General features: G+C 53.4%; 1 protein-coding gene across 1 annotated transcript in view; it reads left to right on the top strand.

The window, feature by feature from the left end:
• Positions 1-4,168: 4,168 nt before the first annotated feature.
• Positions 4,169-25,746, top strand: part of CIT (citron rho-interacting serine/threonine kinase) — a 168,524-nt gene continuing 146,946 nt past the window's right edge. The window contains exons 1-4 of the mRNA XM_055147097.1: positions 4,169-4,267; positions 8,878-9,019; positions 17,950-18,125; positions 23,923-24,024. Coding sequence (XP_055003072.1) covers positions 4,169-4,267; positions 8,878-9,019; positions 17,950-18,125; positions 23,923-24,024 — 519 coding nt within the window. The remainder of the gene's footprint in view (positions 4,268-8,877; positions 9,020-17,949; positions 18,126-23,922; positions 24,025-25,746) is intronic.

Below are 25,746 nucleotides of genomic sequence, written 5' to 3'. Positions count from 1 at the left end.
GAATTGATTTAAACCCATCCTGACAGTTTCAGTACTTTCACCTACTGACTGCAGGATAATCAATTCAAAGATGTAGAAACTGAGGCAGGTTGAAGCCGGGGTACAGGAACATGCAGCCCGGGGTGCATGGCCTGGCTGCCTTCCTCCTCCCCAGCGGCCCAGATCACCGAGGACACCTCCTGCGGGGGGGGGAAGATCTCCAGGGATTCTAGATCCAAACAGCTGCGTCCCCAAGGCAGCGTCCGGCTTAACCGCCAATTTCAAACTACCAGGACCAGCCCTGCCCCTATCTTGGCCCTTCGCCCTTTCCTATTGGTCGCGAGGTCAAAGGAAGGAGCAACGCGATTGGTTCGGCCGTTCACTTCCTCTGTCCTTCTCGGGCCTGGGGCGGGTCTTGGCGGAGCCGCCCGTGTCTATCACAGGATCCGGCGCGCTGATTCGCCCCGAGTCGGCTGGGCCCCGCCCACACCCTCCCGGGTTCAAACGCGACGGCGGGACGCGCGGGGCGGAGCGGCGCGCGGACTGGCTGGGGGTGCTTGAGCGTGAGTGGGACCCCCAGCTCCTCCTAATTCTCCTCTGTCCCACTCGCCCAGACGCGGGGGAGGGGTCTCCCGCAGCCCCCTGCACCCTGGCGGTTTTCCCGGAGCAGCCGGCCGGGCTGCCGCTCGGACCCGGGACTGCCGGGGGCCGGGCGGGTCCTCCCGGGCCGGCGGTGCGGGTGGCAGAGGGGCTCTTGCTTCCCCTCGTTGCAGCGCGGAGGACCCCTCCTCTGGGCTTGCGTGCTGTGCCCGCTGTCAGCATTGCCTGCCTGAGCCCGTCTCGGGGAGGTCGGGGGTCTGGGGGGCCGGGGGGTCCGCATCTGCCCCCTGCACCAGCCCTTTAGTTTCAGCCCATCTTTCACTTGCTCTGCACACTTATTTTGTTTGTTCGAGTTTTGTTTTTGCCACACCCGGTGGTGCTGAGGGCTTACTCCTGGCCCTGCTCAGGGCTCACTCCTGGCAGGGCGTGGGGGTACCACAGGACCTTTGGCCACGTGCAAGGCTAGCACCTTGCCCCCTGCACTGACTTAGGAAGACCAGGTCCTGCCCTCTCGGAGCCTTCGTTCTGGCGTGGCCGTTGCTGGGGTTCCTTTGCTGGCATACAGGCTGGGACCTAGCAAAACTTCCAGCCCGTGTGCATCTCCTTGATATAAGGACAGACATCTCTGTTCTGGGGAATTTACATTAGAAAGTGGGGAGGGGAGGGAGGGCTGATACATTTATAAGAGAGCCTATCAGAGAAGTTATCACCATCTGTTATTTTATTTTATTTTTTGCTTTTCTGGGTCACACCTGGCGATGCACAGGGCTTACTCCTGGCTCTGCACTCAGGAATGACCCCTAAGGTGCTCAGGGGACCCTATGGGATGCTGGGAATCAAACCCGGGTTGGCCGCGTGCAAGGCAAACGCCCTGCCCGCTGTGCTATCACTCCAGCCCCTCACCATCTGTTTACAGTGGGTTCATACCTGGTTTTTATTTTTAATTAATTAATTAATTAATTTTTGCTTTTTGGGTCACACCCAGCAGTGCACAGGGGTTACTCCTGGCTCAGCACTCAGGAATTACTCCTGGCAGTGCTGGGGGACCCTATGGGATGCGGGGAATTGAACCTGGGTTGGCCGCATGCAAGGCAAACGCCCTACCCGCTGTGCCATCGATCTCGCCCCATTTTTAATTTATTTTTAAGTGTTTTTTTTTTTTTAATTGAATCACCGTGAGATGCACAGTTGCAAAGTCGTTTATGACGGGTTAGGAGGACTGGTCCGTGGTTGGAGCTAACCACAGGTGTGGGTGGAGCTGAGGGTAGGTAAGATAGAGAAGAGGCCGCCATGACAGTAATCTCTGGGCATGATCATGCTGGACAAGATCTGAGGATTAATAGATACCTGGGAACACTCGCTTATCTCAGATTCCAGCAGGGCTGAGGCTCTGTCCTCCAGAGCCTGGTTTCCATGGCGCCCGCTGAGATGTGGCATCTCACCCACCATTCTCACTGCTGTGTCGTATCTCCTTGTGGCCGGGAGTTGGGTTTCCCGCACAGTGCTTCTTGGCCGTCTGCCTGTGTGCTTCAGAAACCCTCTGTTCATTTCCTTTCCCCCCCTCAGTTTTGGAGAGGGCTTTTGGATTTTTGAGCCTGCACTCGGCTGTGATGAGGGCTTGGTCACTCCTGGTGGAGTTCCCAGTACTGTAGGGAGTGCCGGGGATCGAACCCAGGTAAACTGCACGCCAAACACCTGAACCTGTTGTGCTGTTTTTCTGGCCCAGCTTTTAGATTTTTTTTTTTTTTTGGCTTTTTGGGTTACACCCAGCGATGCACAGGGGTTACTCCTGCCTTTACACTCAGGAATTACTCCTGGCAGTGCTTGGGGGACCATATGGGATGCCAGGGATTGAACCCGGGTCGGCAGTGTGCAAGGCAAATGCCCTACCCGCTGTGCTATTGCTCCAGCCCCCGCTTTTGGATTTTTTTGTTATTGATCTTTGGAGTGCTTTTTCTTTTTTCTTTCTTTTTTTTTTGGGGGGGGTGTCACACCCGGCGATGCACAGGGGTTACTCCTGGCTCATGCACTCAGGAATTACTCCTGGTGGTGCTCGGGGGACCATATGGGATGCTGGGAATTGAACCCGGGTCGGCAGCTTGCAAGGCAAACAGCCCTGGAGCGCTTTTTATGTCTTAGATAGTAACCCTTTATCTGATGTGTTGAGTGCAAATATTTTCTTCCATTTAGTTGAGTGTCTTTTAGGTTTAGCCTGTGTTTCACTCGCCATGCAGAGTATTTTTGGCTTGTGTTTTGTTTTTGCCACACCCAGTGGTGCTGAGGGCTTACTCCTGGCCCTGCCCAGGGCTCACTCCTGGCAGGGGTTAGGGGAAACCACAGGACCTTTGGCCATGGACAAGGCTAGCACCTTACCAACTGTAGAACAGTTTAAAGTTTCATTTGATGTAGTTCCATTTGTTTATATTTTTGTTTCTGTGCCCTTTGCCAATAGAATTGTATTACTGAAAAGACCCTTGAGGTATTGTTATCGAAACTGTGGATGACTGAAGCTTTATAATGAATGGCTCTGTAAATCATGGTGCATTCTTACAAATATTTATAATTAAATATTGTAAAAAGGAAAAAAACCTTGGAAACCTGCCTTGCTAGACTGTCAGAGAACTGTCTGCTGAGAGCTTTTCTGGGCTATTAAAAAATGAAGTCACTGGGGCTGGAGCAATAGTACAGTGGGTGGGGTGTTTGCTTTGCACACAGCCGACCCAGGTTCGATTCCCAGCATCCCATATGGTCCCCCAAGCACCTGCCAGGAGGAATTCCTGAGTGCATGAGCCAGGAGTAATCCCTGTGCATCGCTGGGTGCGACCCAAAAACCAAAATAAATAAATAAATAAATAAATAAATAAATAAATAATGAAGTCACCTGCTAGCACTTCTGGCATTTTAGTAGTTGAACGGCACAGACACTGCTAAGCACCAGTGTTCTTATCTTGCAGTTTAGATTTTTTTTTTTTTTAAACTTGAGTAACACATCTCCTTCCAACATATGTGATTTGCTTATTTCAGGCATTCATTCAGTAATTTTATTAGCACCTGTTAGGTGCCAGCCTTTATGCCTCTCCATGATACAAGGACAGAAATCTCAGTTCTGTGGAATTTTCATTAGAAAGGGAGGATTAGTACATTTTTAAGAGAGCTGGATATCAGAGAAGTTATCACCATCTGTTTACAGTGAGCTAATACCTGTTTTTTTATTTTTATTTTTAATTTGTTTTTAGTTCTATATTGTTTTGTTTCATTGAATCACTGTGAGACGCACAGTTACAAAGTTGTTCATGATTGGGTTTGAGTCAGACAATGTTCAACACCGGTCCCCTCACCAGTGCACATCTGTCACCACCAATGTCCTCAGTTTCCCTCCCAATCCTTCCCCCACAGCCTGCTTCCTTTTAGGCGCTGTACTTTGCAATCTTGTTGCTGAAAGTAAAACCTGGTTTTTCGTCTAAGGTGCCAGACTGAGCTTTTAAAGCACCTCCGGGTCCTGATAGTCAGGAGCTCTTGAGGCGTCTCCTCCCAGCGTGGCGCCCCACACAGCTGTCTCCTCCCCCTGCCCTTCCGCGCCTGCAGGAAGATGTTGAAGTTCAAGTACGGGGGCGCCCGGAACCCCCCGGATGCTGGTGCCGCCGAGCCCATTGCCAGTCGGGCCTCCAGGCTGAACCTTCTCTTTCAGGTAAGGGCTGAGCCCTGCACACGTGACGAGGCTTCCTCGGAACCTCCTTGTTGCTCCCTGGGGTTCAGTTCCGGGAGGGTCCTGTTTGGTGTTTCACACGCACCGACAGTAGTGAAGAACGAGGAGACGACGGCTGGGGTGTCGCTCAAAGGCTTAGCGTACATGCTTTGCGTGTGGGATGCCCAGGTTCAATCCCCAGCACCCAGTGCCCCCCCCCAAGCCTTGACCTGAGTTAACCCTCAGCACTGTTGGGTGTGGCCCCTTCCAAATCAAACAAACAACTAACAAGAGAATCAGTTTGGAGAGCCAAACTTTTTCTTAAAGAGAATTCTTTTTTTTTTTCCATACCGAGTGGTGCTCAGGGTTTACTCCTGGCTCTGTGCTCAGGGATCACTCCTGGCAGGGTTAGAGTCTTGGTTAGTATTAGCGTTTTGTTAAAAAATAAAAATGAAAGGAAAAAAAGAGCTTCTACCGAATTGGGCAAAGTCCCACGTGTATGGTGTATGATATTAGTCATTGCGATCCTGAGAAGGAGGTGCTAGAATATTTTTATTTATTTGTTTATTTGTTTATTTATTGGCTTTTTGGGGTTCCATCCAGCAGTGCTCAGGGCTTACTCCTGGCTCTGCACTCAGGAATTCCTCCTGGCGGTCCTTAGAGGGCCATCTGGGATGCCCGGAACCAAACCTGGTCGGTTGTGTGCAAGACAAACGCCCTGCCCATTGTGCTATCGCTCCAGCCCCCATAGCCTAATTTTAAAGAGTGGCCAGTGGACTCAAAGAAAGCAGTTGTTTCATCCCATGTAACAGCGATGGAGTGCTGAGGTCAGGGTTCAAACCCAAATCCACACCACTGCCTAGTGTCCCCGTTTTGTGAATACGAAAGGCAGCCAGGGGTTTCTGCATCACATGTACTATCCCCATCAGGGGCACAAGACTTGGAAATAATCTCGTGATACTAAGTTTTCAAACTTAGGATCCCGAAAGCAGTGTGAATTTCACAGATGTGGTATTTATCAATGCCTTATTTATGTCTTTCGTTATTGGGAATCAGCAGTGCTCAGGGCTCACTTCCTGTGCTCTCTGCTCAGGAATCACTCCTGGCAGTGCTCAGGGGACAATGTGGGGCGCTGGGAATTGAAACCGAGTCGGCTGCGTGCCCTCGATGCAGTACTATTAGCCCCTCAGCACCTTCTAAAAGCCTAAACATGCACATCCCTTGCATGAAAAGAAACTGGATTACACTTACGGAACTCTCGGGCCGGTGCCTTTGTTGGTCTGTTTCCCTTTCGTTACCTGAGGGACACGTGTGGTGCAGAATGTGGAGGTGGCCGCCTGCCCTCCGTCCCCTGTGCACTGCCAGGTGTCCCTCCTGAGCACAGAGCCGGGACTAGCCCTGAGCACCTCCAGGTGTGGCCCCCAGACTGCAGCTGTTCAAACACTTGGGCTGGTTGTAACTCGGAGGCAAGTTGAAAGCTCAGGGGCCGGCTGTTCTGGGGGGACCAGCTCTGTTCCCATTTTGAGACGCCTGTACCCCGTGCAGATAGATGGTTTTATAGTGCATGCTGGGGATCGAACCCAGGGCCTCCTGCTTGCAGGGTAAGAGCTCCACCAGTGAGCCACATCCCTGCCGCTGGAGTTGTAATTCTCATTCGTGAATAATCCGTCTCTAAAAGTCAGCTGGCTGGAGCCCTGTCACCCTTTCACCTTTTCATGATTTTGCTTCGAAACGTTCCCAACTCATCACAAAATAATGACTCATTTATTGAGGGCTTATCAGGGGCTGACTATGTAATAAGGACAACGTCAAGTGTGCAGGGCACAGGGCCCATGGTTCCTGGTCATCTCGTGGCCAGCCCCATGACAGAGATGGGGACTCTTCCTCTGTCATTTTAAAATGACATTTTATTTATTTATTTATTTTATTTATTATATTCTGCTTTTTGGGTCACACCCAGCGATGCACAGGGGTTACTCCTGGTTCTACACTCAGGAATTACTCCTGGCGGTGCTCAGGGGACCCTATGGGATGCTGGGATTTGAACCCGGGTCGGCCGCGTGCAAGGCAAACGCTCTACCCGCTGTGCTATCGCTCCAGCCCCTTAAAATGACATTTTAAACAGGAGGAGATGGATGTCAGAGGAGGCAAACATTTGCCCCAAACCTTGGTGCCTGTAAATGGCAGAACCAGCTCTGCTCAGCTCTGACCCCAGAGGCTGGCACGGGGCCTTCCTGCGCAGCCCTGCCTGCCCCCGGGGTGGGGGTGTAGGAGTGCCCTGTATTCCGGGGTCCTCAGAGCTTGCAAGAACCCGAGGAGGTCCTTAATTCACCTCTTGGATGATGAATTCCTCCGTGTCTCCAGGAAGCTAGTATCTGCAGTGTAACAAACAGCCAGCACCTCCACTGGTAGCTGGGTGGGTTTCCTCCTCTCTCTCCGTCCGGTGCAGCGGGAAGGAGGCTGGGAGGAAGGAGTGATGACTTCCGTGCAGCCAAGTCCTTTAGACTGTGTCTCAGAGTGTTTGCTTTCCTCTTAGTAAACACCGCTTCCCCACTTGGAGTCGGTGCTTAGCAGACTTTCAGACTCTCGAGCTAGCAATTTTATGGAGAAAAAAAATTTTTTTTTTCAGAAAATTTGCAGGGCCAGCCAAAGGTTTGCTATTTCTTTGTTTTGTCATAGTGCATAAAAATAGATAAAAAAGGACAGCCTATTTTCTTCTGGACCTTCTTATTTAATAAAGAAAGGACATTTGAGGAGAGCTAGACAGCAAGGACATCATTTTGGAGTGGCCGTTTAATTGTTTTTGCTGGGGAGCGTTCAGGCCGTGCTTGGCAGTGCTCAGGGTTTACTCCCTGCTTGGTGTGTGGGGATCGCTCCTCCTGGTGCTTGGGGGACATCACCCCTGGAGGTGCTCAGGGGACCATATGGGAATCTGGGATTCGAACCTGGGTAGGCCACATGCAAAGCAAACTCCCTACCCGCTGTGCTATCGCTCCAGCCCCCCTCAAGTACTATTTTAGAATTTGAATCCACTTAGCCTTATAAAGAGTCATGTGATGTTCTTTTTTTTTTTTTCTATTTCCTGACAGACTTCCACTTTATTAAGAATTGCTATTAAGGGGCCGGAGCTGGGGCTGGAGCGATAGCACAGCGGGTAGGGCGTTTGCCTTGCACGCGGCCGACCCGGGTTCGAATCCCAGCATCCCATATGGTCCCCTGAGCACTGCCAGGAGTAATTCCTGAGTGTAGAACCAGGAGAAACCCCTGTGCATCGCCGGGTGTGACCCAAAAAAGCAAAAAAAAAAAAAAAAAGGGGCCGGAGCGATAGCACAGAGGGTAGGGCGTTTGCCTTGCACGTGGCCGACCCGGGTTCGATCCCCGGCATCCCATATGGTCCCCCAAGCACGGCCAGGAGGAATTCCTGAGTGCAGAGCCAGGAGTAACCCCTGAGCATCACTGGGTGTGACCTAAAAAGCAAAAAAAAAAAAAAAAAAAAAAAAAAAACGAATCGCTGTTAAGGCAGGAGTAATAGCACAGGGGCTAAGGTGCTTGCTTGCCTTGGACATGGCTGACGTGTGTTCAATCCTTGGCACCCCGTGTGGTCCCTTGAACCACGCTTGAGTGGGTCTCTGAGTGCAGAGCCAAGAGAAAGCCCTGAGCACCACCAGTCATGGCCCCCAAAACACAAAACAAAAAGCAAAAGAATAAAAAGAATCCGCATTTGAGCTGCTGCTCTGCCCAAGCTGAGTGACGAAGAGGAGGAACAAAGAACAGAGTTCGTTTCTTTACTTAATGGGTTAACGGGCTACTGCGCTACACAGTGTGGTGGCTGTTTCCCTCGCCCCCCACCCCCGTCCCCCATCGCCTGAGGCAGCCTGCAGTGAGGTGTAGACCCCGTCCCCTGTGCACCTGGGAGTGTGACTCGGTGGGGGGAACGGTCAGAGGGCAGGCCTGCGGTAGATCTGCAGTTGTTTCAAGAGAAGCCCGAAACCCTGCCATCCCCTTTCTGGGCGGAATTACCCGATTTTCTTTCCTTTTTTTTTTTTTTTTTCAACATTGGCAGATAATTCAAATTATTTTCAATACTCTGGGCCAAACAAAACATGTCTGTAGGCTAGATACAGTCTGCCAGTTTGCAGCTGCCGCTCTGGTCTAGATCATGAATAAATTCAGCACGAGGGCACTCACGCCCATCACGCCGCCGTAGATGGCTGAAGTGGTTGAAAGATGCCAAAGTCAGAGCCACAAACCTCGGGGGCACTCCTGAGGCACGTGGCCGTCACCGTTGGCTTCTACAGAGACCCGGAACACATCAGGGCCACCAGCAGGGCCCGGGGGACTTGTCTCCGAGGGAGGGCCTTGGCGGGTGAAAGAAGGGCCTTTTCATCTCACCCTCCGGGGGGCCGCAGAGAGGACCCCGAGGTAATGGAATGGTCCGAGGGATCATTTAATGGCGCACTAAATCATTTCAAGGAGGCAGCCACTGAACTGTGCTGGTAGCGCGTCGTGAGCACTTGGTCGAGTTGGTGGCTGGGAATCTGCTCCGCGTGGATGGTATTGATCAAAGCTGTTCATTATTGACAGTGTCTCCATCTGCTGTTTGCTGTTTTTAGGGGAAACCACCCTTCCTGACTCAACAGCAGATGTCTCCTCTTTCCCGGGAAGGGATACTGGATGCCCTCTTTGTTCTCTTCGAAGAATGCAGTCAGCCTGCTCTGATGAAGATCAAACACGTGAGCAACTTTGTCCGGAAGTGTAAGTCGGGGGAGTGTCCTCTTGCCAGAGGGAACAGGGAGGAGGCCAGAGGCAGTAGGGGGCAGCGGTTGTTGCTGGTGGGAAACTCAGAGTTGCTCCAGGTCAGACAGATCCGACCCCAAGGTCAGGTTCCACCTCCTGTACTCAGAAGACTGCGTCCGTCGGGCCTCTGGTAACACGCGACAGAAACTCAACTGAAAATAAGCTTAGGCCCCAAACCTGAATTTGTTGGGTTCATGAAATGGAGAATTCAGGGATGGGTCCAATTTTAGCAAGAATTAAAAACGGGGCCCTTTTTGGTACTCTCTCGGGACTAAAGAGGTACCAGATCTAAGGGCTCAAAATATTTGACCCTGGGGCTAGAGCGATAGCACAGCAGGGAGGGCATTTGCCTGGCATGTGGCTGACCGGGATCGATTTCCAGCATCCCATATGGTCCCCTGAGCACCTCCAGGGGTAATTCCTGAGTGCAGAGCCAGGAGTGACCCCTGTGCATCACTGGGTGTGACCCAAAAAGAAAAAAAAATTTTTTTTGACCCTAAGATGTTGAATTCATTTTTAATTTATTTAGTTTATTTATTCCCCCTCCCCCTCTTTCTCTCTTGCTCAGGAGTTATCCTTGGCTCTGCTCTGGGGGACCATATGGGGTTCTGGGGATCGAACCCAGGTCAGTCAGGTGCATGCAAGGCAAGCGCCGGACCCGCTGTACTATTACTCCTGCCCCTATTTATTTATTTTTGTGATAATTAAAATAAGACCCAGAGGTGTTTAAGGCTTAAACTCCTGGCTCTGCACCCAGAGACTGTTCCTGGCGGGGTTTGGGGGACCATATGTGGTCCGGGGAATTGAACTAGGGTTGGCCAAGGAAAGCCCTTACCTGCTGTAATATTGCTGTGGCTCACTTTTAGTTCATTTTCAAATCATCAGAAGAATGAATATAATGATCGTGTGGACTCCCACCTTACTTTCTTGCACCTTCAAATCCTCAAACTGGGAGTTGGGAGGGAAGACAGGACTGACAGACAGAAGTCCCTGAGCCTCTACAGCCAGTTCCTTTGTCCCCAGCTGCCCCTCTGGTCACTCTGAAGCCTTGTTTCTTGACCTGTTCAGTAATCAGGGGCCAGGCCGGGTGAAATCTGGATTTTTTTTCTAACATAATTCTCTTCTGGGGGATTATTCCATTTCTCTGAAGAGGCGCCCTGGAGAGTATAGTCGAGAGGCTGTGATTGAATGAGGGCGATTTCATTAGTCTGATCTTCGCTTTCCTTTCGACTCTGCTTTTGAGATGTAACCCTGGATTTTCCATGGACAGAACAGTTGAGCAGCCGCTTCTGCCGAAGTTTCTTGAGTCTTGCCGTAGAGATGGAGAGTTTCTTTGGGAGCTGTGGAAGGACATGAGGAAGAGCGTATCGGCCCGATGGGGTGCCCCCTTGCCAGGGCCCAGGGAAGGCTGGGGACTGCCATTTGCAAGCTAGGGAAGGGATTTTTGGATTTTTTTTTTTTTTTTTTTGCTTTTTTGGGTCACACCCAGCGATGCTCAGGGGTTACTCCTGGCTCTGCACTCAGGAATTACTCCTGGCGGTGCTTGGGGGACCATATGGGATGCCGGGGATCGAACCCGGGTCGGCCGCGTGCAAGGCAAACGCCCTACCCGCTGTGCTATCGCTCCAGCCCCAGGATTTTTGGATTATTAAAAACTTACTTATCCCCAGTACTTAAAACCAGTGTCTGGCACACAGCAGGCGTTCAGTAAGTAGCGGTTGACGGAGTCTTTTGCCAAGTGAACTAAATAAGCAGCAAAAACCCTTACAGAGGGCATCTTTGTATTTGCCTAAAAATAAGTTTTTAGAACATATCAAAAAGTGGTGGTAATTGGCAAAGTTGAGTCAGACCTGATGGTGCTCAGTACTTTTTTCTGGCTCCGTGCTCAGGGGTCACTTCTGGTAGTGCCCGGGAACCATGTGCGGTGCCGGGATCAAGTGTGACTCGCCCACGTGCAAAGCCAGTGCCCTCCCCGCCGAGTTAGCTCTCCGACCCTACTGGCTATTTGATAGTGGCTGAAATCCTGCCTGCTTTGAGCTGTAGTTACTGTAGGCAAAAGCTTCTGTTTGTTTACAGCTGTAGTTGTTATGAACAGACTATCACTTCCAGAACTTTCTTCTAATTGCAAGCCCAATCAGCGTTGTGTCTGAAAGCTAACATGAGGAAAATGACTTGAAATTTTGCCTGGCTTGAGATAATCCCTGTTAACAGTTTCTTAAAATTAATTTTTGTTAAAAACAGTGTGATTTACAAAGACGGTTGTTTCACGCGTTTAATGTTCCAACACCACCAGTGTGATGTGGCCTTCCCCCCATGAAGACCCCCGGTTTCCTTCCCAATCCCAGCCTGGCCCCTTAGGCACAAAACAGATTTACTTTGTATCGCTTATTCCAACAAACCTTTAAGAAACAGCAAACGGAATGATCAGAAAATAAATCCGTAAGAGCCATTTTGTGATTACTGTATAGTTTTGACATATGTGAATAAGAAGATTCAAACCATTTAATACAATAAAATGCCTGTTCTCGGGGCCAGAGCGATAGCACAGCGGGTAGGGCGTTTGCCTTGCACGCGGCCGACCCGGGTTCGATCCCCGGCATCCCATATGGTCCCCTAAGCACCGCCAGGAGTGATTCCTGAGTGAAAAGCCAGGAGTAACCCCTGTGCATTGCTGGGTGTGACCCAAAAAGAAAAAAAAAATGCCTGTTCTCATTTACATATGCATGTTTTCAACTCTGGAATCTAAAGTATATTACATTGTTTTATTTTATACTTGGGTCTTGTTATGTTAACAGTTTTGGTGCAGTTTATCTTTTCTCCCTTAAAAATATTGATAACGGGGGCTGGAGAGATAGTGCAGTGGGTAAAGGCACTTGCGTTGCACACGCCAGACCTGGGTTTGGTCCCCAGAGCCCCATATGGTCTCCTGAGCACCACCAGGAGTGATTCCTGAGTGCGGATCCAGGAGTAACCCTCATCATTACTGGGTGTGACCCAAAAACTGAAAAAAAAAAAATTAATTATGGGGACTGGAGAGATAGGACAGCAGGGAGGGCAGTGGCCTTGCACACTCCTAACCAGGCTTGGTCCCCGGCATCCCATAGGGTCCCCTGAATACCACCAGGACTCATTTATTAGTGCCGAGACAGGGGGAACCCTTGAGCATTGCTGGGTGTGCCTTAAAAACAAACGAAAAAATGATTGTGGAAAATTTCAAGCTCTAAGATCAAAGTGATTTGGATAATAAAGCCCTGTTGCCACTCAGCCAGCTCTAGAAGCTTCCACCCTTCTCGAGCAGGTCTAAGGGCATCCTTATTTAAGTGGCCCGTGTGCGCTTGGTGTCTTGCCGCTGGTTTGGCTCACTTGCACTCAGCAAATACATAGATGAGTATATTTTTGTGCCACACGTGGTGGCGTTGACGCGTTTGGGGTCTTTCCTCGTGGTGCTCGGGGAGCCAGCTGCTGGCTCTCGCGCAGGAAAGGCACACGGAGCCCGCGAGTCATTTCCCTGGCCCCGCGCAGTTCTTTGTGGAGCACTCAGGATGTCTCTTTTCCTTTTTCTTTTCCTCTTCTTTTCCTTTTTTAGGGTTGGTAGTTTTATTTAGAAAAATGTAAGAATAGGAGAGAGAGAGGAAGAGAAAGACAGAGACAGAGATAGAGACAGAGAGACAGAGACAGACAGAGACAGAGACAGAGAGACAGAGACAGAGGAAGAGAGAGACAGAGACAGACAGAGACAGAGAGACAGAGAGACAGAGACAGACCCAGAGAGAGGAGACAGGAACATTGCAGGCGGTGGGTCTTTGCAGCAGTTGCTTGATACTTTTCTTTTTTTTTTTTTGCTTTTTTGGTCACGCCCAGCGATGCTCAGGGGTTACTCCTGGCTTTGCACTCAGGAATTACTCCTGGCGGTGCTTGGGGGACCATATGGGATGCCGGGGATCGAACCCGGGTCGGCCGCGTGCAAGGCAAACGCCCTACCCGCTGTGCTATCACTCCGGCCCGCTTGATACTTTTCTTATCTGAAGGGTTTTTCACAGGCGTTAAGACACATTGCCTGGGCTGTGGCCAACCTAGGTTTGATCCCTGTGGTCCCCTGAACACTAGGGGTCACGCCCCGGACTCCTTTCCCCCGCCAGCACTGCCCTGTTGGCTGAGGGTCCCCGAGAGGCTCCCGTCCTCCCGAGCACCGATGGAGTCCCCCTCCCCCCCTCCCCCCATCGTGCTCCCACTTTTTTGTGGTATGCCTTTAGTTTATGTCTTCATAACATATTGTTGATATGCCTCTAGTTTATGTCTATTTTTTCAAGCTTATGTGCCAACATTCTTGGGGACGATCAATTCTAGAAGTTGGAACGTTGGATTGCTGGGTTTCATACACACACACACACACACACACACACACACACACACACACCACACGCAATGGCAGTGCACTCAGCCGTTTGACTCTGCCACCTGATCCACATGTTGGTCCTGCAGGCTAATTCTTTGCACTTGCTGCTGCTCCTTGGGTATTTATCGCCACCTCAGTGTTCAGTGCCCACAGGGCTCCTAATTGCTATAGCAACAAGGGTACCAGGAGGATGTGATTTCAGAGTCAGAAGCTGCTGGTGGGGAGAGAAGATGTGTGATGTCTTTCCCTTAAAAAAAAAAAAAAAAACTTAAAAAAAACATATGTATGAAACCACAGATTTGGGTCTCATGCCAACCGTTCACCTTCATCATCCAAAGCTTTGGGATAAGGCCAGGGACGTAATACAGGAGGCCGGCTGCTCCTTGCGGGTGGTCACCTGGGTCAGTTAGATCCTGGCCTCACCTGTGGATCCCCCAGGCATGGCCAGGGGCTGCTCCCTGAGCACCGAGCCAGGAGTAAGCCCGGAGCACCTCCGGTGTGGCTCAAAACCCCAAACCGAACCAAACCCAAGAAACAAAGCCTTTGGCTAAAGACGTTGGAATCCGGAACAGTTTCTCAGAAGTCTGCGAGTGTCCTGGTGGTGTTGCTGGAAGCGTCTGTCTCCCGTGTGATCGCGATGCCAGCCGGCGGCTTGTGACAGATGCACATTATTACGTTGGACGAGGCTGAAAGCAACACGGGGGGCCCAAGGCTTCAAAAGTTGCCAACCAGAGAATTTGGGGAATTATAATTCGAAATCCAGACGTTTGCAAGAAACTTGGGAAAGGAAGGGGAAGAAAGAGGGGGCTTAGCACCCTGATGTCAGGGCAGAAGAAAGCGCGCAGCTTTCGATTCGCTGCTGCTGGAATTCTTCAGGAAGGAGATCTCGGTTTCTCTTGTATTTTTTGGGTGGGGGCTGGGGGAGGGGCTGCACCCTGCTGTCCTCCAGGGCTCTTCCAGGCTCTGTGGTCAGCGTTGACCCCTGCTGGTGTTCAGGGACCCGAGTGTGGTGCCAGGGATTCAAATGAGGCTTGGCCGCATGCAATGTCTTCCTCTGGTGCTTTCTCTCCAGTCCTTGGTTTCGTTCTTTCTTTTTTTTAAAAAAATTATTTATTTTAATTTTGCTTTTTGGGTCATAGCCAGCGATGCTCAGGGGTTAATTCCTAGCTCTGCACTCAGGAATCACTCCTGGCAGTGTTTGTAGGATTCTGTGGGATGCCGAGGATTGAACCTGGGTTGGCCACATGCAAGGCAAACGCCCTCCCTACTGTACTATCACTCCGGCCCGGTTGGTTTCTTTTTTTTTTTTTCTTTTTGGGTCACACCCGGTGATGCACAGGGGTCACACCTGGCTCTGCACTCAGGAATTATTCCTGGAGGTGCTCGGGGGACCATATGGGATGCTGGGATTCAAACTCGGGTCGCCTGTGTGCAAGGCAAATGCCCTCCCCGCTGTGTTATCGCTCCAGGCCCCTTGCTTGGTTTATTTCTTAAGGTCATCTTGAGGCATACATATGGACTGATCCACGAGCGTGTCTGATCCCTCAGGGGTCAAAGGGTGCAGTTTGTGAGTGGACTGGCTCATGGGTGGGAGAGTCGGTATCTTGGGGGTGACTTGGGGATCATCCCCAGTACCTTTGACTTCCGCTCCACCCAGGCAGCTGAGGAAGGGGATGGGTAATCATTCACCTTGCCTGGGCTGATGCGTCATTAGGCCGCTCCGTGTCTGTGTGTACAAATGGTTTTTCCCTTCTCCGAGCTCGGCTCTCCTCGTTGGAATAATAAGCTGAGCTGCATGCGTGTCTTCCCTCCCGCCCTCCAGGGAGCTTTCCGCTGCTTGGCCGTATGTGTGTGGTGTCTTCCTTGGGACTCGAGCCCTAGACGGGACCTGGTTTCCCTAAGGTGTGAAGGATTGTGTTTACTCCGGTCTGGGCGGGTGGTGGCGTCTTATCTATCCAGCGATTCTCGAGCTGCTCAGCTGTCCTGGCGTGTTCATGAATATGTGCCGTCTGTCTAGCCCATCCTTTTTTTAAAAAATGTGAGAGTCCGTACTTTTTTTTTTTTTTGCTTTTTGGGTCACACCCGGCAATTCTCAGGGGTTACTCCTGGCTCTGCACTCAGGAATTACTCCTGGCGGTGCTCAGGGGACCATATGGGATGCTGGGAATCAAACCCGGGTCGGCCTCGTGCAAGGCAAACGCCCTACCTGCTGTGCTATCGCTCCAGCCCCAAGAGTCCGTACTTTTAAATACGGTTAATAACACTTTGCCATGCACAGAATTCCCACAGCACACCCGTCCCGAGTGTACCCACCTCCCTCTCCCTCGGACCCCAGTGCCCCGCCTCTCACCCTTCCCTTCCCACCGACACAGCCGAGTGGCTCATTTCTCCCATCTGCGGTCTTTGCATCTTTGTCGTGACCTTGAGGAACGGCTTTAGGTCCCACGGATACGTGAGCTCATTCTGCGTCCGTCCCTTTCCTTTGGCCTGACAACTTCTGCACATTCTCCTCTAGCCCCACCCACGTCGTGGCAGATTGCTTGATTTTATTTCTCAGAGCTGTGCAGTGTTCACCGTCGTGGGCCGTTGGGCAGCTGGGTTCTTTCCTACCTTGGCTGTTGTACTGAGTGCGGCAGTGAACACAGGCGTGCAAGTAGCCTGTCAAATCCACGTTACTGGGGCTGGAGCGATAGCACAGCGGGGAGGGCGTTTGCCTTGCACTCAGCCGACCCGGGTTCGAATCCCAGCATCCCATATGGTCCCCTGAGCACCGCCAGGAGTAATTCCTGAGTGCAGAGCCAGGAGTAACCCCTGTGCATCGCCGGGTGTGACCCAAACAGAAAAAAAAAATCAAATCCACGTAACTGCCGAGATGCCAAGCAGTGGTCTCGCCGGCTCACGGGGGAGTCCCCATCTAGCCTGTGCTTTCGGCTTCTCACCTGTCACAGACTGAACGATCCCTCTGTGGCTTCTGAGCCCGGGTGTGGTGGTGGCGGAGGTGGCGCCGTTGGCGTCTCGATCCCGCGGGGCTCGTGAGATCAGGGTCTGTGTCTCGAGGGCGAGAGACGGGAGTCGTTGTTCCTTCTGCCGTGTGAGGACACGGCGAGCCGAAGTCCCTCACCTGGCGCTGGCCTTCAGTGGGCACATTTGCCCTGGACGCGCTGGCCTGCAGGACTCTGAGGAGCGAATGCGGCTTTGAGCCCCCTGCTCGCTGCTGCTTTGTGGATGCAGCCCGAGCTGCCTCGGCAGCTAAGAGGTGGCACCTGGGGGAGGCGGGGAGGATGCCTGTCTGCGGAGGGAGAGGGAATCCCAGGGGCCATAGCACAGCCCGGAGGGCGTTTGCCTTGCACGCGGCCCACCCAGGTTTGATCCCGGGCATCCCATGTGGTCTCCTGAGCACCGCCAGGAGTAATTCCTGAGTGCAGAGCCAGGAGGAACCCCTGAGCATCGCCGGGTGTGACCCAAAAAGGGGAAAGAAGAAAAAAAGGGTAATCGCAGACCCTTCCAGCTGTGTGAACTGTCGGATCTGCAGAGCGAGAATCAGGCTCCGTTGGGTTCCTCGGACTCAGGCTTCCCCCTCGGTCGCACTGTCACGTATTAGGTAGTAAGGGAGAGTGTCACTGTCCCCGTCAGGGTCCAGGGTGAGAGGGAGAGCGGGAGGTGAGGCTCTGGCAGTCAGGCAGGGCTCCCGTTGCTTCCCTCAGCTCTTGATGAATCCCTGTAAATGCTGCGGGGCCTGTTTGACCAGGCGCTGGCCTGGAGCTGCCAACAGGAAGCACGGGATCCTCCTTCCCCTGCTCTCTCCGGCGAGGGAATTCAAACGGTAGCTGCCATGGAAACTGCTCTGGAATTTCTGGAGCCCTTAATTTTAACTTAACATATAAAAACATTTTTTTTTTTGATGCTGATTTTATAATTATTCATGACGGATGAGAGACTGACTAAATGTCTCTTGACAGTAAGGGGAGACATAAGAACACTCTCTTTCCTTTCTTTCCATCTTTCCTTCCTTCCTTCCTTCCTTCCTTCCTTCCTTCCTTCCTTTCTTTCTTTCTTTCTTTCTTTCTTTCTTTCTTTCTTTCTTTCTTTCTTTCTTTCTTTCTTTCTTTCTTTCTTTCTCTCTTCCTCCCTCCCTCCCTCCCTCCCTCCCTCCCTCCCTCCCTCCCTCCCTCCCTCCCTCCCTCTCTTTCTTTCTTTCTTTCTTTCTTTCTTTCTTTCTTTCTTTCTTTCTTTCTTTCTTTCTTTCTTTCTTTCTTTCTTTCTTTCTTTCTTTCTTTCTTTCTTTCTTTCTTTCTCTCTTTCTCCCTTCCTTCCTCCCTCCCTCCCTCCCTCCCTCCCTCCCTCCCTCCCTCCCTCCTCCTTCCTTCCTTCCTTCCTTCCTTCCTTCCTTCCTTCCTTCCTTCCTTCCTTCCTCCCTCTATCATAAAGCTGCATGGCAGGGCAGCGCCCTGTGACCCGAGCGTGACCCTTGCCCCCATTCCCTCTCCCGCAGATGCCGACACCATTGCGGAGCTCCAGCAGCTGCAGCCGGCAGCCAAGGACTTTGAGGTTCGAAGCCTTGTTGGCTCTGGTCACTTTGCTGAGGTGCACGTGGTCAGAGAGCGCGCGACGGGGGACATCTACGCCATGAAGGTCATGAAGAAGAAGGCCTTGCTGGCCCAGGAGCAGGTAGGGCCCGGTCTGCCCCCCGCCCACAGGCGCCCCGCGCCCCCCCATGGTTGAGCCCGTCTTCCCGGGGACTCTCCGTAGTTGACGACGGCTGCTACGGCCACTGAGGTCTGGTGTCCTCTGCTCTTCCCTCCGAACTGTCACTGGGCTGACTCTGAGGGCCCCCAGGCTCCCGCCGGGTCCCTCGATGACGCCTCACTAATTGCAGTTTATTCCGAGCCAACGGGGTCCTTGACACTTCCGAGGTGGTCTGCCGGGCCCCGCGGCTGGGAGTCCCGGGAGATGCAGGTCTGGGGTGAGTCAGAGAGCGCTGGCTTCTGCTCCTGCTTTCCATCCTGTTGCGGGGGGTGTGTGTTCCTGGTTTCTGAAACAGCCTCTGAAGGCATGAGGCGGGGGTGGCGGCGGGGGAGTTGCCGTGTGCGCGGAGCCGAGGCAGCGTCCTCGTCTGGGCGGTCTTTTGCTCGTTTTCCACCGCGGCGGCCGCCCCAGCCGTATTGATTTGCAGGCTGTGTTTCCAGAGCGCGGGCTGGCAGCCTTGTGGTTCGCAGAGTAATTTATTAGTTACGGACGTTTGGGAGCACATCACGCGTCTGATAATGCACCAGGCTCCGTGGGGCGCCTGCAAGAGGAATTGGAGTTCCATGGCTGTTAGTTTCAGGGTTTAAAAACAACCTCGGAAAGGAAAGCGGAGGAAAAATGCAAATGTAGAAAGCTGGCGCCTACCAACTCCAGCCTGGCGGAGGGAGGGAGCAGAGACAGATCCACACGCCGCGGGTCAGCCGGGGTCAGCGGGGAAAGTTCCCACGGCGGGGGTGGCACGTGGGCAGACACGCGGCAGAACGTGCCAGAGGTTGGACGGTGCCCCTGCTCTGTAGGTGGGCTCAGTTCTCCGGGGTCTAGTGCCAGTCGGCCGAAAGGGGAAGTAAGAGGCTAACTCGTGGAAAAGAAACAGTCTCAAGATCCTGTTTTGTGGGGGGCTGGAAAAAAAAATATTCGTATCATAACATTTACCCCCTTTAACTTTTTTTTTGGGGGGGGCCTCCCAGTAGTGCTCGGGAGAGGGGGGCGAGTGGATGGTGCCCTCAAGCCTTCTCCGAGACCTCGGCTGCCAGTTCAGAGAGACGGCCTGGGGGTACAGTGCCTGGACTCTGCCATGCCGGGGGTACCTGGGTCGAGCGTGGCACTGCGGGGGGGGGCCTCCAGGGCCGTGTCCACTGATTCGGGGGACCATGAGGTGCCGGGAATCGCACCTGGGCCGTGTGCACGCCAGGCTTCGCTTCGTGCTGATGATTGTATTGTCTCTCGTTCCGTGTGTGTGTGTGTGTGTGTGTGTGTGTGTGTGTCTGCGCGCGTGCACGTGCAGGTGGGGGTTGCTGTTAGGCCTACACTCAGGGATCCCTCCTGGTGAGGCTTGGGGGACCATACGAGGTGCCGGGAGTCAAATCTGGCTTGGCCACAGGCAGGGCAATGCCCTTTCTGCTGTGCTATCTCTCCGGTGCCCCTTGTAACCATTTTATTTATTTATTTATTTATTTATTTATTTATTTATTTATGTTTTGGGGCTATATATACCTGACAGGACTCGGGTTCACTTCGGGTGGACTCGGAGGACCATATAGGGTGTGGGGGAATCTGTCCCAGGTCAGCCACATGCAAGGCAAAGGCCCTCCCTACGTGCCGTATTCTCTCCGCCCCCCTGCCCCCCTCCACCCCGTGCCAGTTTTCTGGGTCCTTGGGGGACATGTCTTGGGTTCCAGAGGGGTTGGGAAGGGACGTCCTTGGTCCGGGCCCAGCCAGGAGAGGTCTCAGACAGCGCAGAATTAGCGGGGCTGGATGGGGTTGGTGCCCTTGACATGTCTGAGTGATGAGAGAGACCAGTGTCACTTGGGGGGCTCTCGGGGGCGTGCCCTGGGTTTGAGAGGGGTCTGGGAGGGGCCTTCTCAGTCTGTGGACCCTGGAAGAGGCCTCAGATAGAGCAGAAGTGGTGGGGCGGGAGAGGAGCTGGCATCCCCAGCCTTTTTTTTTTTTTTTCTTTTTGGGTCACACCCGGCGATGCTCAGGGGTTACTCCTGGCTCATGCACTCAGAAATCACTCCTGGTGGTGCTCAGGGGACCTTATGGGATGCTGGGACTCGAACCCGGGTCAGCCGTGTGCAGGGCAAACGCCCAGCTCACTGGGCTATCACTCCAGCCCCTCCCCAGCCGTTTTTAAAGGGCACGGAGCCGCGGGAAGCCCATTCCCGGCAGCCCTGTTCCTCGAGCTTCTTCCTGACCCCGGCTAGAAGCCCTGTACCCATTCACCAGCGCTGAGCCGCCCCTCGGGAGTCAGCCTGGAGTTGCAGTTCAGTGGGTGAGGCGTCTGGGGAGCGATCAGGCTTCTGGAGGAAGGGGGTGGGGGCCGCAGGCTGGGGAAGACAGTGACCCCGTGTGGCCTCCGAGGAGCCAGCGGGGAAGCTCCCCTCTGTGGCCAGATGACGGGCCTGTGTTTGGGAGTGGACGTTAGCAATGTCACACGGAAGGTGAAATGGCGAAACATTGATCCTGTGGAGAGGAGGAGGGGACATGGCTGAGTTCGCGTCCCCCTCCCCACCCTGCCCCCTGGGGCCTGTCTCTCTGCAGTGCTCACTTCTGAGTGCTCGGTGGGTTTCTGGGTCCTTGGGACTCAGCATCACGTGTAGCCCCACACCTGATTATTTCGAGCAGTCTGTTCAGCCGGTCGCTTGGTCAGGAAAGGCTGAGGGTGGTTGGGCTCCCACGTGCCCTGTTCTTGTAGCAGAAAATGGACTTTCAGAGGCCACGGCCTGGGCCTGAGTTGCCGTGGACTTGTCACTGTCCCCAGACCTCTTTCAGTGGACAGGGCTAGGGAGTGTGTGACGAATAAACGGGGCATCTGCCCGCAGCCACACACGGACACACACCCATGAGTGCACACTCTCCCCCCTTCCCCCCGCCCCGAGTTCCTGGGCTTCTGTATGTAAACTGCATGTTCACACGGATGGCTTCAAGTTCACTCCAGCCGCACGTGATTTGTTCTAATTTTCGCTTTTATGTTGTTGTTGCTGTTTTGAGGACTCACCTGGCGGTGCTCGGGGCTTACTCTCGGCTCTGCACGCACGGTCGCTCCTAGCAGGCTTAGCGGACTGTCGGGATGCCGGGCTGGGGTGTTTGTGGAAAGTGCCTCACCTGCCTTCCCAGCTCTCCGGTATCCCCCTCCCCCCCGTTTTTGGTTGTTGCTGTTTGGGGGCCACATCGGGTGGTGCTCAGTTCGTATTTACTTCTGGCTCTGTGCTCAGAGCCCTTGACCCCACCCCCCGGCCCTTCTGGGCTGCCCCCCCCCCCCACACTGCCCTCCTGGCCCTCTCCCTGCTCCTGGGCGCAGATCCTGACCTTGTTCTGCTCTGCCCAAGGACTTTGGCACAGAATTGTTCAGGGGAAAGAGGTGTTTATCCTGAGAAGACGTGAGCTGACCTGCGTTTATTCTGTGTCTGGGGATTGGCCCTACCCGGCTGTGCTCAGAGCTTAACTCACCCTCAGGGGCCACTCTTAGCAGTGCTCAGGGGATACGGGTAGTGCCAGGGACTGAACCGGGGCCAGCTGCGTGCACGGCAAAACCCTTAACCCCCAGACTATCTCTCAGTCCAAGCCAGCTGGCATTGAAGATTTTAAAAAAGGGCCAGAGTGATAGCACAGTGGGGAGGGCGTTTGCCTTGCACATGGCCGACCTGGGTTCGATTCCCAGCATCCACATATGGTCCCCCGAGCACCTCCAGGAGTAATTCCTGAGTGCAGAGCCAGGAGGAACCCCTGAGCATCGCTGGGTTTGACCCAGAAAGGGAAAAAAAAAAGATTTAAAAAAACCCCAAAAGCTTTAAGCATCATGGTTTGCAAGTTGTTCATAAGACAGTTGTTTCGGGCATTCATTGTTCCAACACCACCCCCACCCCCAGGGGGACCTTCCTTCCACCATCGTCCCCTGTGTCCCCCCAGCCCCCAACCCTGCCCTCTTGGCAGGCACAAAATAATTTATTTTATATTGCTTGTTACGACAGAACGGTAAGTGGAAATATCAAAAAGTAGTTCCGTAAAAGAAAGTTTGTGAGAATTGTCTTGTTTGTTTTGGGGGCCACAGCCAGCAGTCAGTGCTCAGGGATTACCCCTGGCTCTTCTCTCAGAAATTATTCCTGGTGGTGCTCAGGGCACCGTGTGGGATACTGGGTCGAGCCCGGGCCAGTTGTGTGCAAGGCGAACATCCTTCTTGCTGTACTACCACTTCACCCCCAGTTTGTGAAAATTGTCATGTCTCACAATGATGCGGCCATGAAGGTCATTTTCTGAGGATTTACCGAGCTGCTTGGTGCTCGGTGAGCCTTCCTTGGTACTGTCTTTGCTTGTTGAGCTTCGTGGCCTTTGGTGCTGCTCTGCTGTCTGATTTGCTGTGCTCCCACTGGGCTGTCAGTGCTGCGGGGTCTGGAGGCGTCGCGTGGCCGTCCGTAGGGCCGCGTGCGCCGGGACCCCAGGGCCTGCGCACCTGCGGGTTTCGTGACTCGGTGTCTCTCTGAGGTCAGTCGTGAAGCAGGGAAGTTGGGCTGTTTGTGTGGCAGCAGCTGTGGGGTGCGGGTGCGGCTGCTGGGTCGTGGCCCCCCACCCTCCTCCCGCAGGCACCCCTGGAGACAGGCGGGCCCAGGGACTCCTGAGGCCTGGCTTGCGTCTCTCCTGAGATTAGTCTCGTGAAACTGTGACCTGGGCGGCTTACGTGGCAGCAGCAGCGAGATACGGGTCTGAAGAAAGATTTCAGTAATTGGATTGGGCGAAAATACGGGAGCGTGATGAGTGAATGAGATCGGGGAACACTGGCCTAGGGATGTCATTCTTTTTAAAAACAGCAAAAACTAGAGGATAGAAAATACTGAATGCCCTGACAACCACAAACACAGTGACCTCTTAGTACCCGTATTGCAAACCATGATGCTCAAAAGGAGAGAGAGAGGGGCTGGAGCGATAGCACAGCAGGGAGGGCGTTTGCCTTGCACACAACTGACCTGGGTTCGATTCCCAGCATCCCATAGGGTCCCCTGAGCACCGCCAGGAGTGATTCTGAGTGCAGAGCCAGGAGTAACCCCTGTGCATTGCTGGGTGTGACCCAAAAAGAAAAAAAAAAAGGAGAGAGAGAGAGAGAGACAGAGAGACAGAGAGAGACAGAGACAGAGACAGAGAGACAGACAGACATACAGAGAGGGAGTGGGCGAGGGAGGGAGGGAAGCAGCGCTTGACATAGAGACAGGGGTAGGGTGTAGTGGGAGGGAACCTGGGGACACTGGTGCTGGGAAACGTGCACTGGTGGAGGGACGGGTGTTGGAACACTGTGTGACTGAAACCCAGTCATGACTAGCTTTATGGTGGTCTGTCTGACTCACTGTCACTGTCATCCCATTGCTCATCGATTTGTTCGAGCGGGCTCCAGTAACATCTCTCATTGATGGACTTATTGTTACTGTTTTTGGCATATCCAATACGCCCTGGGTAACTTGCCAGGCTCTGCCGCGCGGGCTCGATACTCTCGGTAGCTTGCCGGGCTCTCCGAGAGGGGCGGAGGAATCGAACTCAGGTCGGCCGCGTGAAAGGCGAATGCCCTGCCACTGTGCTATCGCTCCAGCCCTGTCTAACTCACGATGCTTTAATTAAGAAACAGTTAGAGGTAGCGGTTTCTGTCTAAAGAGAGAGGAAGGGGCATTCTCCTCCCCCTCACCCCACTTCATTCCTTATTTTATAATCGTCTAAATAATTTCCTCCCCCCCAGGTCTCATTTTTTGAGGAGGAGAGAAACATCCTGTCTCAGAGTGCCAGCCCGTGGATCCCCCAGCTGCAGTATGCCTTCCAAGACACAGATAACCTGTACCTGGTGAGTCTGTGCCCAGCCCTCCGGGACTGCCCGGGGCAGTGATCCTCGGGGCCCCTGTGCCCTCGCCGACCCGCCCCGGCTCCTGGTACCCAGGGAGGTGCCTCCTGCCTCTGCAGCGTCCTCCCCCTCTGGTTCTGCAGGCGAAGGGCTGCCCGTTTGCATCTGGCATTCGAGCGGGGACAGCCTTCGTTTGCCTGCCCCCTGACCTTTGGGACATGTCCGGTGGTGCTCAGTGCTCCTTCCTGGCACCAAGCTCAGAAATCGCTCCCGGGAGCACTCAGGGAGGGACCCGGGCCAGCTTCGAGCAGGGCAGGTGCCGTTCCTGCTGTACCGCCTCTCTGGTCCCTCTTAACTGGAAACACGCTGACTAGTCCAAGCAGAGCGAAGGCTGCAGGAGTCTGTGGCTTACCAGGGTAAGAGCTCTGCCTCTTCTCCGCCCCCGCCCTCGGGGGGCTAGAATTCCACTGATGATGTCATTCCACTTTCTGGCCCGGCCTGTTCGTCATGGAAGTAGCATTTCCATCCCGACACCTGTGCTACGGTTTCTTTATAGGGCAGAAGCTGCCGCATTGCGTGGAGGCATTTTGGACGGTTCTTCTCGCTGGCGTCACTGTTCTTTTCTCGTTCTCTGTGTTTGGCCACACTGGGCGGAGCTCAGCGGTCACCTCCTGGTTCTTAGGGCGCCAGAGACCGGCTGTGCCAGAAGCCAACTTGGGATGGGGCGGGGGGATGGCACAGCGGGGAGGGCGCTTGCCTCGCGTGCCGCTCACCCAGGTTGCATCACTGGCACCGCATATGGCCCCCCTGAGCACTGCCAGGAGTTAGCCCTGAGCCCTGCTGGCTGTGAAGCAGCCCCCAAAACAGGATAAAAATAATCCTCCCCCCCCAAACAAAACCAAGCGCACCTGGGCCTCCTGCGTGCAGAGGCCACGCTCAGCCCGCCGAGCTTTCTCTCTGCTCCCGAGTCGCTAGTCTCGCCCTCGTGGCAGTGCTAAGTGTCCCCTCCCCCCTCCTCCCCCTCCTCGCCGTGACGGGTGGGGAGATGCTCTGGCGTTCCCGTGGCCCTTTGGCCTGGCTGCACCGACACTCACGCTCTCAGGGCTTGGTTTTGTTCTTAGAGGGTTTGGGTCTCACCCAGCAGTGCTCAGGCGACTCCTGGCTCTGGGCTGGGGGGAGCGTGACTCCTGGCAGGGCTTGGGGGGCCCCTATGTGGTGCCGGGGATCAAACCCAGGGCGAGGCAAGTGCCTTCCCGGCGTTACCGCGTCTCTGTGGCTCCCGGCGTGCACCTTCTTGAGTGGCCCAGTGGCTTGTTACTGACGCACGAATCTGTGATTTCCCCTCCCCCCTCACTGCATTCTTCTCTGTGTCCTTAGAAGTAGAGCACTTGCAAGGGGCTCACTTTTTTTTTTTTAATAAGAATTTTATTTTATTGAATCACCATGTGGAAAATTACAATGCTTTCAGGCTTAAGTCTCAGTTACACAATGCTGAAACAACCATCCCTTCACCAGTGCCCATATCCCACCACCAAAAAAAAAAAAAACCCACACAGTACACCTCCCATCCTGCACCCTGCCCCTGCCTTGTTAGTTTCACTTTACTTTCTGTTTACTTTGGTTACATTCAATATTTCAGCACAAACCTCACTATTTTTGTTAGGAGTACCCCACTAGAGTCAGACCTGTTGTGAAGAGAAATGAAGTCGCGCAGCCGCAGTAGCG

Source organism: Sorex araneus, chromosome 9, assembly GCF_027595985.1.
Source record: "Sorex araneus isolate mSorAra2 chromosome 9, mSorAra2.pri, whole genome shotgun sequence".
Taxonomy (NCBI): domain Eukaryota; kingdom Metazoa; phylum Chordata; class Mammalia; order Eulipotyphla; family Soricidae; genus Sorex; species Sorex araneus.
This window is presented reverse-complemented; position numbering and strand designations above follow the sequence as displayed.